Raw genomic sequence first — 15,468 nt, 5'->3', positions numbered from 1 at the left:
TTTGTTCTTTTGGAGGAAACTGATGGGAAAGAGAAAACAGAATAGTAAGGTTCAGAGTAACTTCCATGTGCCTGGAGAGAAAGCAAATAGGGACGAAGTAGCCAAGCTTTGAAGTTAGATCTAGAGCCAAATGCTGGCTCTGCCACCTGCTCGTTGATATCCTTGGGCACATTCATTGACCTCTTTGAGGCTCATTTATTCTTTCTTTCAAAATTACTATAATAATTCCTTCCTGTTAGGAGACCCTGGGCTGCAACCAGCAGAAAGCTCAATTAAACTGGTTTAAATCAAAAGGTTGTATGATAGGAGGTCCAAAGACAGAGTATCATGATTCTCAATGGGGGAGGGAGGTTTGGAAACAAGAGTATGGATTTTATGGTTGTCACATTCCTGGGGTTGCCAGTGCATTTTGAGGGCAGGGCTCATGGATGTTAAAGATCTTAAAATGTTTGCTACAGATGGTCACAGCAAAGACTTGCCCTACTCACAAAGCCAATAGCCTTCCCACTGAGAAGCATCAACTTAGCAGCTCATGTCAACTTTCCGTTTCCCATGCTCAGTTAGCACCTCACCTCTGACTGTAGCAAGGTAGTTATGACTATTGCATCATCTCTTGCTCTCTCTTGGGAAGAAGGAAACATCCCTTGGAAGCTTCCTTTCAGACTTCCCCCTCACAACTTACTGCGCGGGATCACTTGCTCATTCCTGAACCAGTCATGGTCAGGATGGGGATTCCTCTGAGATCAGACAAATGCTACTGTGGAGGGGAGTAGGGGAAAGACGTGTGTGGGATACCTGCCAGAAAGGAGGAAGAGGGGTGTGTGTGGAGCTCGCCAGCCACATGCCCACTCCACTCCCTCACAGGCTGTCATGGACCCTATTAGGAGACCAAATCTCTGTCATGTAGTGAGAAGGCAAGACATGTGGCTTCCATCCCTCCTCCCTTCAAAGAAAGATGTCAAACCCAGTTGTTTCCCAAAACTTTCAGTTCTGCCTCACACACAGAGGGGAGAAAGCAGGCAGGCTCTGGACAAGAAGGTTGAGAGGGCAAATGAAGGGCCTCCTTCTAGAAGCTGACAGAGGCTCTGTGCAGCCATGCTACTACTTTAGTAGATTGGTATCAGTCTTGCGCTCCTAGTTTCGTAGGTTTACTCAGAGTTGTGTCACATATACCAAGAACTTTAAGTTTTTACACATTTGTTTATGCTTGTGATCAGACTGGTATTTACACTCATCCAAAGTCAAGTGAGAAAAGTCACTAAATATAAGTAAAATGACTTAAACGGACAGAAAATTGATATGAGAATAAAAAGTTAAATGAAACTTGAAGTGTTAATAGATAGGAAGTCAACTCAATTCTAATGGGCTCTTTAAAATGTAATGTTTAGGGGAGGCTGGGTGGCTCAGTTGATAAAGCATCTGCCTTCAGCTCAGGTCATGATCCCAGGACAGGTCATGCTCCCAAGGTCCTGGGATCGAGCCCCAAGTTGGGCTCCCTGCTCAGCGGGGAGTCTGCTTCTCCCCCCAACTGTGCTCTTTCATTTGCTCTCTCTCTCTCTCTCTCAAATAAATAAAAATAAAATCTTTAAAATGTAATATTTAAATGACCGTTAATTTCAGAAAAAAAATTGGTTGGGTATTAAGCCAGTCAGCTCTAGGAAACTTACAAATTACACTTAGAACATATTATGCAAATCATGTTAAAATCTTGATGATCAGAAAACATGAATAAAACTCATTGAAAGACAGAAACCAAAGAAATTAAGAATAAAAATAGAAAAATCCGTCCTTAAGCCTTTCTTGTTAACTCCTCATCCCTAGGAACGTGGGAAGGCCCCTTTTGACTTGATTTTTGGGGTTTTTTGTTTGTTTGTTTGAGCCAAAAGCAACATGACTTGTCTCCAGCGGGATCCCAGAGAGGGCTGCAGTGGGGTTCAGACAGGGCGCTGTGACCATGGGAGTCCAAATCCTGGCTCGGCAGATTCCACCCTGGATAACTAGAGTGATTCATTAAAACTTTGTAGGCCCTCATGACTCCATACTAGGTGTAACAGTAACCATCCCCGTGAGCAGTGTGAGGATATGTGACGCTGGTAGATTTTAACACACGGTGATGAGCAAGGGCTAGCTGTATTAGAGATCATTCCAGCCTCAATCTTCTGGGTAGCAGAAGATTGGTTAATGGCTTTGGTTAAGCAAATCATTAGGATCTTGCTTGGCTTTATTTTCTCCACTTTTGAAGCGAGTCAGCTGTATACTAAGACCTCTTAAGAGTTCCTTGACTCTCTGTTAAAAGGCCCACATAAGAAAGAAAAATGAACCAGGCGAGCAGGGTAATGTTTTTTTCAAATTTATTACAGGTTCATTCCAACGCCATATTTCAGTTGTGCTGACAAAAGTGGCCTAAGGCACTACAAAATTTGATCCTCTCAAGCTAGAGGACATTTTTCTACGAAGTTTCCATGGCTGCATTTAAGTTTCCATGGCTGCATTTTTCTGTGAAGTTCCATGGCTGAAAAATCACTGTGACTTTACCTTAATCAATCCAATCTCCTTCAAAAAAGCTAAAGAAGAGTTAGGGGAAATGTTTCTAAAATGCTTCTGCTCTTTTAAAATACTTTAAAAAGTAGGGCGCCTGGGTGGCTCAGTTGGTTAAGCGACTGCCTTCGGCTCAGGTCATGATCCTGGAGTCCCTGGATCGAGTCCCGCATCGGGCTCCCTGCTCAGCGGGGAGTCTGCTTCTCCCTCTGGCCCTCCCCCCTCTCATGTGCTCTCTCTCTCTCAGTCTCTCTCTCTCAAATAAATAAATAAAATCTTTAAAAAAATAAAAAATAAAAAAATAAAATAAAATACTTTAAAAAGTAAGTATTTTTGAAATACTTTAACATATTATATATGGTGTCTCTATCCGCTTAGATTCTGTGTTTGGGCCTAAGAATTAAACTGACAAAAAGACAAATTTACAAGAGAAAAGCATAAAAAGTTGATTTCATGTTAGGAGTTTTGTGTGTACGTGGAGGTCTTCACGTGTTAAGAAATGAAGACTGGAATAAACAGGCCTGAGAGCTTATGTACCACTCTAACAAAGAATGATAATCAGTGGGGCGGGGCGGGGGGATGGGGTGATGTGGCAAGACAGAGGAAAAAGGGGTCTGGGCTAAGGGTAATAAACTGTGGGAAAGTGACTCAGAAATACACGGGGGAAGCTAATGGAAGCTAAGAGTTAGTTTAGTAGGTTTGTTTGTCCACATTCATCTTGGTGTCAACTCTGTCTCAGGTGATAAGAATATTTTCTTTTTCCTGGTGCAGGAAACGATGCCCTGCTTTTAGGTAGAAAGGAGGAGGGCAGAGAGCCCTTCCTGTATCTGCTCTCAATTGTCCTCACTTCAAAATAATCAATGTGCCTGCTATGGTCTGCATGCTTGTGTCCCCTCAAAGTTCATATGTTGAAATCTAAACACCAGTGTGAAGGTATTAGGAGGTGGGGGCTTGGGGGATCATTGGATCATGAGGGTGGGGCCCTTAGGAATGGGATTAGTGCCTTTATGAGAGGGACTCAAGAAAGCCCCCTTGGCCCCTCCACCATGTGAACCCCTTCCACCACGTGAGGACATAGTGAAAAGACAGCTGTCTGGGAAGCAGGTTCTCACCAGACACCAAATCTGCCTTGATCTTGGACTTCCTAGCCTCTGGAACTGTGGGAAGTAGTTCACTGCTCATAAGCCATCCAGTCTATGTTTTTTCATTATACCATCCCAAACAGACCAAGACAATGCCAAGGTAGCATATTTTGGGGTTCTGATCACCTCCATAGTTTCATGTTAAGTAAATAATATCAGCTTTATTTACCCAACTGTCTAACCATCAAAAAAGGAAACCAATGGTCATCAAGGAATGGTGTTATCTTAAGAAAAAAAAGATGCGATTCTGAGGCATGGTCTCAAAGACTAAGAATCAAAAGACTGTTCTTATTCCAGCTCAATTCTTGCCTTGAGTGAAAAGTTTGAACAACCCTCCCTCTTTGAGTGTCAGCTTGCTCATCCGAAAAATGAGAGTTTTAAGCTAGCTGAATTCTCGAGTCCTTTCTAATTTGTCCTGCTCTATGATAGTTTGATGGTTTTAAGACACACCTGCAATTTCTTGGACACTCTTCCATCAAAGGGAATCTAATTCCTGTCTCTTTGAACATGTTGGCACTCGTGACTCACTTCTGAGGAAGACAATGTAGCAGAAGAGACACCGGGAGGCTTCTGGACTAGACCATAAAGTCACGCAGCATCTCCGTCTCTCTCTCTCTTTCTTTCTGAGCAAACAGGTTACCAGACCAGCCCTGAAGCCACTGTGCTGGAGATCACACAGAGATGCCTGAGGACTGCCAGTGGATAGCCCGGCGGTCCGATCTTCCAGCCCAAGCATCAGTGGATCCCCTCCCCAACCTCCAAGCAGCCACAACCGGAGCCCCGCCCACCTTGCAGATTCACGCAGAAAATAAATGCTGTTGTTATTTTAATAAGCAGTTATGTCTGGGGGTGGTTTGCTATGCAGCAGTAGGTAACCAGAAATGATGGTAAAGCTAGGAGCCTCTGAATGCCTGGAGTAAACATTTTAGCAGCTGAGGCACATGATGTTTGAAGTTGGACTAAACACATTTCAGTGGGGTGGATGACATTTTGAAGTTATTTTGCATGCTGCGTCATTTAATGACTGACTTCAGGCACCCAGATCCCCTACTGGGTCCACCTCTTTCAGGAGACAAGGGAGAGGACCCCAAAGCCCCTGTGAGCCCCAAGTGGAATGCTTACCTCTCCTGCTTCTGAAGTCTTCCCGTGGCATCCGAGGAACAGAACTCTCCTCATTCCTCCAGCCCTGCTCATTCTCTATCCCTCTGCAGGCTCATCCTTTTCCTTCTGGCCTTTCAATGCCCGAGTTGCTAAAAGCTCAGTCCTCGGCCCTTGTCCTTTTCTCAGCTCTAGACCTGTATATCCTTCTGTGGTGTAATAAAAATATGTGTTTGGCCTTTGTCCCCAGTCCTGGCACAGAAGGCCTACAAGGCTGGAAATTTCCTGAGTGATGGGAGTGCTTTAAGTTATGAGTCCCTTTCGATCACACCTATTTATGTTAATGAGGTGATTTAGGGTAGGGCCCCTAGATGGCCTCAGGGTAGCCCAGGGTGGAGGAGGGGGCTGCAGATTGAGCTCTATGAAAGCTCTTGAACAATAAGCTTCAGAGAGCTTCCTGGTTGGTGAACACATTGACGTACTGGGAGGGTGGTGTACCTGCAGAGGGCTTGGAAGCTCTGAACTCCTCTCCTCACATCTTTTTCATTTCATTGTTCCTGAGTTGTATCCTTTACACAACTGGATAAACTGGTAAATGCAAATAAAGTGTTTTCCTGTGTTGGGGAGGAAACACTTTTCCTCTATCCTCTTAGGTTCAGTTAAATGACCTTACTGGGTAATTTGGCTTTCCTTTTCTTACTTTCTTTTTTTTTTTTTTCCTGAAATACTGGATGTATGCTTAAATACTGGATGTATGCTTTTTGGTTAGTGTTGGTCTCCAATATATCGAGAGCTCCATGAGGGTGGAGTCCTCTCACATTTTCACCAAAGAGAAGAGTAACAGGGCTTCAAGACAGATTAGGAGTAAAAAAAGGTTTATCTCATATGCACATGGGCACTTCACTAGAGAGAAGTGAAAACCCCTAAAAGCTGTTAGGCCAAGGAGCTTATATCCCACCTTAGCAAAGGGTGATAAATTGTGGAAAAGTGACAGAGGAAAAGGTGCTTGGGCTTCTAGGGGCAGTAATAGTGGGAAGGTAAATATAAGGGGGAAACGAATGGAAGATAAAGGTCATTTAGTCAGGTTTATGTAGGTTATAAGGTTTAGTAAGTTTATGCAGACTTAAGTCAGCATCATCTCCAGGGTCATTTCTGGTGATTAAGAGAGGGAAACACATTTAGAAGTGGAGAGTTATTATGTTACTTTTACAAAGGGAAAATTAGGCCCTGCTTTTAGGCAAAAAGTGGGAGGACAAAGATCTTGAGCTGGCTGTCTTTAATTGCTTTCTCAAAATAATCCTTATGATGAAGCGGCATATTTGCAATAGCACATTCCTATCCCCGTGACCTGAGTTCTGTGAACCATTCTGGTGGATTACTGAACCTGAAAGGGGGGATTGTGGGAACCCCCAAATGTGTACTTGGCTGGCCCAAAGTGTGGTGGCCTGGGCACCCCATGTGCAGCTGGCATCCGAAAGGGGGCTCTCTCACAGGAATGAGCCCTTTACCCTGCAGGATCTGATACTACCTCCGGGTAGTTACAATCAGACTTCAATTGCTGGATACCCAGGTGGTGTCAGAGAATTGGTGTCAGAAAGAACAGAGAATCTATTAAGCTCAAAATGCCCAAAATGGGATTCATGATCTTGCCCTCCCTCCATTCCTCTTCTTGATGGTCCCTGCCCCCAGGGAGTATGACTGCCTCTAGTAACCGCTCATGTCCAAATCCTCAAGGCACCTCCAGCCCTCCCCCCCTTCCCCTCTATGGGTCCATAAGCACGTCATGCTGGTCTCACGCCTAAATAGCTCTCAACCACCATCACCACTACTCTTGACCTAGGTGTGATCACCTTTCACCTGAAAGATACTGAGAGTTTCCTAACAGATTCACCTACATTGCCTCTATCCCCCACAATCTGCTCTTCATCCTGCTTCCAGAAGGAGCTTTCAAAACTTAAATCTGGTTAGTCACACCTATGATTCAAAATACTCCAATGGGAGGGGGGCGCCTGGGTGGCTCAGTCGTTAAGCGTCTGCCTCGGGCTCAGGTCACGATCCCGGGGTCGTGGGATCGAGCCCCACATCGGGCTCCCTGCTCAGCTGGAAGCCTGCTTCTCCCTCTCTCATTCCCCCCGCTTGTGTTCCCTCTCTCGCTATGTCTCTGTCTGTCAAATAAATAAATAAAATCTTAAACAAAACAAAACAAAAAACAAAATACTCCAATGGTTTCTCGTTGCTCAAGGCCCTGAGTGGCTGGCCCCTTCCTACCCCTGCATCCTCAGCCCCCGGCCCTTGGGCTACACAGGCTTCTTTCAGTCTCTCCCTATGACCCATACTCCTTCCCACGTGGGGTCTTGTATGGGTTGAATTGTTCTTTGTAGGCCCACTCACCTTCCTCCTGGAGGCCTCCCTGGCCTCCCTGGCCAGGTTGCATCCTTCATAGCATCTGCTAGAGTGGCTGAGTCTGTATTTGCTTATGTGGATTTTTGGTTAATGTTGGTCTCCTCCAATATATAGAGAGCTCCACGAGGGTGGAGTCCTCTAACATTTTCACCAAAGAGAAGAGTAACAGGGCTGGACCCAGGGCCCTGCACAACCCTAAGAATGATGCCTCCTTAAGTCCCACTCCTTAGGCTTCTCACCTTCTCCAGTCCCAGTCCTGCAGTGGGCACATGCCCTGAGAGGATCAGCACAACCTCAAAATCTCTTTGAAATCTTATTTTATCTTCCAAATAATTTGCAAAATTTGTGCTTACCTCCCTAATATATAAATGTTTACCTAAATGTAAAAATAATGTCTTCTTCCTCAAATCTTGGAGTTGTTCCAGAAGGAACACCAGAAGTATCTGGTTCCTCTTGTAAGCTCCCAAGTTGACATGTAATTATAGTAATTCTGTATTGGGTACAGTAGGACCTACCATCCCAGCAAGAGGACAGCAGAGCCCCTACCTCATGAACACCATCCCCAGCCCTGGCTTCCTACCAATGGGAGAAATCTTCCCTCTTAATCACCTGGGTGCAAATCCACCACACCCAGTTGTGAGGCCTGGGTAGTGAACAATCTTTCTATGCCTTTATGTCCCATTTGTAGAGTAGAAACGGTCTGAGAATAAGATCATGCAAGAGGAGTCAGTTCAAGCCAGCACTGTTGATGGCTGGGTGCTCCATGAATATGAGCTATTAATATGACTCTACTCATCACCTTCTGCTTGCCCCCTCACCAAAATGCCTAAGGCACTGGGCCCTCTTAATTCCCCTTTAAATTCTGCCAGACCATAAGGTATTTTAGTTACAATGCCTCAGTTAAATGACCTTACTGGGTAATTTGGCTTTCCTTTTCTTACTTTTTTTTTTTTCCCCTTAAATACTGGATGTATGCTTATACTGATCTATGTCTAAAAAAGCTAGAATCCCTAGCTTTTTACACAAGTAACTCCACACGTCCACACACAGGTTTATACGTAGTTCCCCAAAATACAGACCTAGAGCCCAGCATCAGTACGCCCTTGTTAGAAATACCGAACCAGCGTGGGGCCCCGGACCGGTTTCACAACCCCTCCAGGTGACACTGACGCGCTCATGTTTGAGAACCACTAACTCCGGCCAGGGCAAAGTCGGCCTGAAAAAGGAGATCATGAGATCATCAAAACCAGACAAAATCAACCACAAAAACCCACTATCGAAAGTCCCCCCGGCGCCCAGGGCCCCGCGCTCCGTCCGCAAAGCCGCAGGTCGGCCGCCTCGCAGCGCAGCCCCAGCGCGCGCCAGGACCCCTCGGGGCGGCGGGGAGCGGCGGAGTGCGCGGCGCGGCGTCGGTCCCGCGGGGCCCCCAGTCCTCGGGCCCCGAGCGCGGCGGGCGGGACCGGGCGGGGGTGGGGGGAGGAGCGGGGACGTGCTCCCGGGCCCCGCGCTAATGGCCTCCGGCAGCTGTCGGCGCGGGGCCGCGTCCACTCCGCGCCGCCCGGCACCGTCCCCGCCCCGGACTCGGCCCCAGCCCCCCGGGCGCCGCCACTGCCGGAGCGCCGAGGCGAGCGCGCCGGGCCGGGGCCGGCTGGAGAGCGGGACTGGAACCCGGGCGCCCTGAAGTTTGGGAAGGAAGGAAGAGAAAGCGAAGGAGGCGCTCGGCGCTCGCAGTCCGCGGCCGGCCGCCTCCCGGCTCCCCCGCAGGCGAGCTTCCTTAATTGCGCGCCTGGCCCGGGGACTTCCTGGGCCGCTACGACAGCGGGAGGAGACCGCTCTGCGACCCGCCGGAGGGCAGACCCGCCAGGACCTGGGGGCTGACTTTACGGGCAGAAGGCAGTTCGCGCCCGTGTTCACGAGAACTGAGCGCCAGTTCACCCCAGGAGCTCCGGAGGCAGGACAGACGCGGGCCCCGCCGGGGTGGGCGGGTGGGCGGGAAGAGGGAGGCCCCGACTTCCAGAAAGCCGTCTCTCACCTTCTGCCCGAGCCTTCGGCAAGCCCGCCCAGTCGCTCTGGCCCGCGCCGCCCCGCTTCCAGGTGTTCCCACGGCCCGCGCCTCCCCGCCCCGGGCCCTCCCCCGGCTGCGGGCAGGTTCAATCCCCAGAGCCGGCCCCACGCCCGCATCCTCCTCCCACTCCGTCCAGGGCTGCCGCCGCTAAAACCCGAGGCCCCGCGGTGGAACTGCCTTCTCCTCTCGGGTCCGGGGCGGGCTCTGAACGCTCCTGCAAAGACCCAAGGTGTTAAGTCTCCAGAGGAGCCCTGAGCCGGGGGTGGGGGGACGCGATCCGGGGCCCGGCGGGGTCATGGAGCCCCAGGGGACGCTAAGTTCGGAGAAGCAGGCACCCGCGCTCTTTGGAGAGCCCCCGCCAGCCGAGGGGCTGCCCGCCCCAGGGGTCCTCCGCATGGAGAGTGGCGGGGACGGCGGCGGCACATCGGAGGCCCCGAGCCCCGACGCTGAGCCCTTGCCAGCGGAGGAAGAGGCTGCCCCCCGGGAGCAGGAGGAGGCGTGGGAGTGCCGCCGCCGCCTCCCGCGTTCCTTCTCCCTGCCCGCGGACCCGATCTTGGAGGCCGCCAAGTTGCTGCAGCAGCGACAGCAGTTTGGCCTGGGGCTGGGCCCAGAGGGCGGCGAAGGGGCCGAGGGCGCGCCGCACAGCCCCGGCGGCTGCTGCGCCAAGTGCAAGAAGCGGGTGCAGTTCGCGGACGCGCTGGGGCTGAGCCTGGCCAGCGTGAAGCACTTCAGCGAGGCCGAGGAGCCGCAGGTGCCTCCCGCCGTGCTCTCCCGCCTCCGCAGCTTCCCCCTGCGCGCCCAAGACCTAGAGCAGCTCCCCGGCCTCCTGGCCGCGGCGGCAGCGGCCGCGCCCCTCTCCGCGCCACCTCCCCGGCTTCGGCCTCTTTTCGAGCTTCCCGGGCCGAGCGCCGCCGCCGAGCGACTGCGGCGGCAGCGCGTGTGCTTGGAGCGCGTGCAGTGCTCGGCGCCCTCGGGCGCAGAGGTCACGGGCTCCGGCCGGGTGCTGGGCTGCCCCGGGCCGAGAGCCGTGGCGGTGCGCTACACCTTCACCGAGTGGCGCTCCTTCCTGGACGTGGCGGCCGAGCTGCAGCCCGAGCCGGCGGAGCCACAGCCGCCAGAGGCGTCGTCTGGCGGGCCCGGGGACGCCGAGGAGGAGCCGGGCGCCGAGCGCTTCCACTTCTCGCTGTACCTGCCGCCGGGTCTGCAGCCCCAGGAGGGGGAAGACGCGGACGCGCCCGGCGCCGCGGTGCACTTCGCCGTCTGCTACCGCTGCGCCAAGGGCGAGTACTGGGACAACAACGCGGGGGCCAACTACACGCTGCGCTACGTGCGCCCTTCCGACGCGCTCTGAGCCCGAGGCCCGGCCCCAGGCCCCGCGCCGCCGCACAGCTGCCAGGTGACCTGCGGGGACGTCTTCCTGAGCACCGTCCACCGGAGAAGGAAAGCTGTAAACTCGCACCAGGACGGATCCTTTGAGCAAGCATCGTGAGCCCGGGCAAAGCACCGAACCTGCCCGGCCCGTTTTCTCCTCGCTTAGGCCTCCCTAGGCTGCCTCTAGAATTCTCGCCCTGCGCCAGAATGCGAAGAAATTCTTGACTCCGAGCCGTAGCTGCCTTCAAGAAAAAGGTCCTGACCCCTGTGCACAGCTGTAAGACCTTGGGATTTGTTTTCAACTATAGACATCGTGTTTTAGCCTTTGCAGCTTGCTGCAGACGCCTCGGGTCTCAGGGAAAGGAAAGGCATCCCGCCACATCGTGCGGAGAGAAGGCGCTGGACCGTGGGTGTGCGCCCGGGCCTTCACACAGCGGCCCGTTTCTCGATGAAAACCGGTGGGGCCTTGGATGAGCTGTCCTTTTCTCTTAACTGGGATCTGGGAGATATTTGCACAGACTGGACGTTATTTACTTGGCCCTTTGTGTACACACGTCTTTTAAAAAATAAAGGCCACTTGCACACCCTTTCACGCTGTACTTTCTATTTCAGCTCCTGGGGAGTTTGGGAGGTCTTGATAGTCAGGGGATCTTCCTCAGCTGATCATGCTGGCCCTTTAACAATAATTAAACAACAGTATTTCCAAGTTTCCTTTCTTCAGTCTTTCCTCTCTGAAGTGGAGAGGCCCAGATTTCCCATTCTGGGCAAAAATGTTCTTTGAAACGTTTTGTAGAAGGCTTCTGTTCGCTGTCAAAATAAGGTGCTTGGTGAATTGACACACCAGAGTAGTCTGGTCGGTTTGCTGTAAGCTGCAGGGTCGCTGACCCTCAACCCCCTTTGTGTAGGCAGAGCACAGAATAGCTTAGCTGCTAGACTTCTCTGGGTCTTTAGCAGTCAGAGAAGCTTGACTGTCAGGGGCTGGGTGATGGGGGGGAGGAGGGAGGGACAGGTGTCTTTCTGTCCCCCCTCGGAGCCACAGTGGGTAGTGATGATCTGACAGAGGATGAAGCATGCCCAGCAAGTATGTGCTGCTCAGAACCAGATGGGTGCTCTGCAGGCTGGCCTTCTTCACTCACCTGCTGATGGCCGTGGATGCCAGGATGAAGTGGCCTTGCATGAGCAGGACAGGTGAGCATCCTGGGTGAGGGCCTGATTTTTAGCCACGCCTTGCTCATCCTTTGGTAATTTGTCTTTCTTTCGATTTTATATTTTCCGGCACATGACTAGTACAATCAGTTCATTTTGCAATGGTAATCTTTAAGGAAGGATGGTTTCTACTGTTGCTTTATGGGAACGAAGGTAGGCATTCCACAGCCCATGGGCCTAATTCAGCCTGAAATCTGTTCTTATAGGCCCTGAGAGCTGAGAATGATTCTTACATTTTTTAAACAGTTGGACAAACTCAAGAGAAGAATACTGTTTTGCGACACATTAGAATTGTATGAAATTCAAATTCCAGTGTCCAGAAATAAAGTTTTATTGGAACGCAAGCCATGCACATTCATTTACATATAATCTCTGACTGCTTTCCTGCTACAAGAGCAAAGTTGAGTAGATGCAACAAAGACCATATGGCAAAAGCTAAACTATTTACTATCTGGTCCTTTAGAGAAAGTTTGTCAACTCCTGTTCTAGAGAACTATTTTTTAACACTACATGCTGAGAGTTACACTTAATAAAGCAGCTAAACTTTTAGTAAGGTTTGCCACTTGAAAGTAACCTCTTTCGTTTAGAGGTAATACTGCTTACATTACTTTCAGTAATCTTGGTTAGAATAAACACTAAGACACCAAATGTACAATTATTACTACACAGGGGAATCTACTTGTCCTCTTTCATCTAAGAAATAATAATAAATCAGTACAGCTGAAATAGAGCATCCATCTGAATTGACATCAAGCTACAAAAACTGCCAGATACTTCCATGCTTCAACATGAGAAGCCATAGCAATATTTAATTTAGCTTCTGGTTTGGAGACATCCCTTTTGACTATAACAGTGTTTGCCAGAGGTAATTCATTGATCCTGGGAAAAATGTTTAAATAATTATTAGTGGAAAGCCATCAGAAGCTAATAAATTATAATTTACACTTGGAGTAAAGCAGACTAAAAAATAGCCACGCCTATGAAATAATAACCCTTAATTCACATCTAGTTATAAAAAAAACTTTATAACAATAAAAATAAGCAATCATTAGAATTACATCATTTTTCTGTTATAAAAATAAGCAATGTCCCTTTTTGGATCTTGTATACTATTTCTTTTTAAAGAGTGCATTATTGCATAATAACACTTAGATAAATATCTTTTGTATTTTTCTTATGTGTTTAGGAACACGTTTTAGTTGAAAAGTATTGATAGTGTATATAGCCTACAGCACAGTTTGAAATGCCAGTTCCTATGATAATTACGCATTATTTTGGATTGTTTGGGATTTTTAAAAATTACACAAGGATGAAATTAGGAGCCCAATATCAAGATTAAAATAGAGATCCCCTTGTCTGGCATTCTTTAAAATGGTAACCCTTCAAATCTGGAATAAAATAAGAAATGGGTTCTAAAGAGGTATGAAGAGCAAACTGTCTATTCTTAAAAAAAAAAAACCAACAAACCATTATTGACTTTCAAAAGTATATTTTGGAATTCAAGCAACTAATTTTAGAAGTACTTATTTCATAATATAACAAATGTCAAACCTGGCTTTTAGGTAAGGAAATCAATCTAGCTTTGCTGTCTCCCAAATCATGGAGAATGGCTTTTCTGAGGTTCAGACTTTTGTGAAAGATTTGGAACAGCCCAGTCTGTGTAAATGTGGTTATAGCCTTTCGAAGTACTGGGCAATCTTCTAAATGCCAATTTTATTTTATAAAATGCCATCTTTTCATCCTAGACTGATAACGAGCATGTTGTGAAGAAACTTAAGGAAGTTAAGTAGGTTTTGTTTTTGAAAAGGCGGTTTCAGAGGAAGGGGCAATCCTGATCAGACTAAGGAAGTATTTAAGAACGTATTTCCTGAATGGAATGAAAACTCACACGCTCATCCCCCAAAGCAAAATCCCCAAATTCAGTTGTTGGTTTTTGGCAGGAATATTTACCTCAACTTGAGGAAGTAGGGGTCAGTCTGGTTGAAACGTAATCGCTGAAATACCTTGCCCAGCTCTAATGATCAAAACTCACTTCTGCTCAGCTCATTTAGTGATGCTGACCTCCACCAGAGAGATTCCAGCTTCTTCTTTATGGGCAAATGAGTCCCTGGGTCACCGGGTCAGGGAATGTTGAATGAAGTGTGTGTCTTTATCTGAGGAGTTTCAGAAACAGTGGCTGGAAACGTGACAGTCTGTACGGAACAGAGTTTCCCCCTTACAATCCCCAGGTTTATGAAGACTTCACTTAGGGAGGCCAGGATCCTGCTCCAGGGAGTGGGCGCTGGGGGCTGGGGGCCCACTGAGCTCTGGGGGACGCTGAGGCACCTCTGTTCCCGGGGAAGCTTTCCTGCAGCGCATGGGGGTGGGGCAGTTATCATCGGAGAACCTTAGCTGCAGGGGCGGGGGAATTTTCTCCTGGGTCAGGTGCTTAGGGGGCTTTCAAGCTGACCACGGCCTCATCTGCTGTGCCCTTCCTTCTGCCCTGACCCGGACTGAAGTCTTCCCTGGTGACATTATGGTTCTGGAGTCTCTTCACCTGTCAGCTCACAGCAAAGCAGAGCCGTCTGCTCATTTCATTTTTGGGAGTTGTTGTGTTGGACTCTGTACATTATTTCACGAGTTCCCCATATTGCTGCTTTCTAGCACGGCAGGTGTGCATATTTTAGTAGGCCAAGTTTTTCCATTTTCTGACTCAGTCGTGTTTCTTAGGAGCGTGTGGCTTGGAGCCACTTGGAGTATTGTGATCTGCATCACATGCGCTTTGTCAGGAGTGCAAGGAACAGCCTTCGAGAGGAAATGGGATGCTTTCCTTTTTCTTTGGCATCATGGAACTGAATCGAATGTGTATTTTTGATTCACACAATGGAGTACAGGTTTGTAGGTTAAAGACAGCCCCATGATGTGTGGTAACTTAATAAAGCAACGCTGACAAACAGTGAGCTGTTCGCAGCCCAGCCTTTGCCCAGCCAATCCCCATGAAACCAGGGCCAGGACGGTCTTCCAGAGATCGGGGATGTGCTCGGTGCGGCGACAGGGGTAAAGGGCTGGGAGCAGGGTGGAAACTGACAGCCCTGGTTCAGCCCAGTGACCCCGGCTTTCCCTCTGCCGAGCAGTCCTGGCTATCCTGTAGATAAGCAGGCGGAGCCTGAAACCCGCTGGGAGAGGCCAACCCAGGTTTCTCTTCCAGACTACATAATAGACACATTCCATCAGGTGACCTGCTGTGTTTTCATGTTCCTCTCTGGACTCCCTTTAGCGAATCGGGGAGACTACCAGAAGGCAGCCCTAAATGGTCCTCAAATCCTCCAAGGGCTGGTTGTTGGAGTGCTACATAACTTTAGGCTCATTAGGATTTACATTTTCTTTTAATCTTTTGGATAGACTTTGTATTTGCATTTTGTGGAGTCTAGTTCTTTGACCTTGGCCGTCTCTTCGGGGACAAATTTTGGCAAGGAGAGAACAGAGTCACATTTCAGCTGAATATCGGTTTTTAAGATGGCAAAGATCAAGGGCTTACTTTTAAGATGTGCCGCTGAGATTTGCCAGTGAATCTAATAGAAGAGTTTAAGTCGTGAGTTCAGAGCCGGTTCAACTGGGAAATCTACATATCTACAAACATCTCTGGTAAAGCAAAGGTATTTTAGA

General features: G+C 49.0%; 1 protein-coding gene across 1 annotated transcript; it reads left to right on the top strand.

Moving 5' to 3' along the window:
* Positions 1 to 8,710: 8,710 nt before the first annotated feature.
* PPP1R3G (protein phosphatase 1 regulatory subunit 3G) lies at positions 8,711 to 11,206 on the top strand. The gene has a single exon (XM_006740474.3). It carries the CDS (start codon positions 9,542 to 9,544, stop codon positions 10,595 to 10,597), a length of 1,056 nt encoding a protein of 351 aa, XP_006740537.2. The 5' UTR covers positions 8,711 to 9,541; the 3' UTR covers positions 10,598 to 11,206.
* Positions 11,207 to 15,468: the final 4,262 nt, after the last annotated feature.

This window comes from Leptonychotes weddellii, chromosome 8 (assembly GCF_054177405.1).
Source record: "Leptonychotes weddellii isolate Sample4059 chromosome 8, ASM5417740v2, whole genome shotgun sequence".
Lineage (NCBI taxonomy): Eukaryota > Metazoa > Chordata > Mammalia > Carnivora > Phocidae > Leptonychotes > Leptonychotes weddellii.
This window is presented reverse-complemented; position numbering and strand designations above follow the sequence as displayed.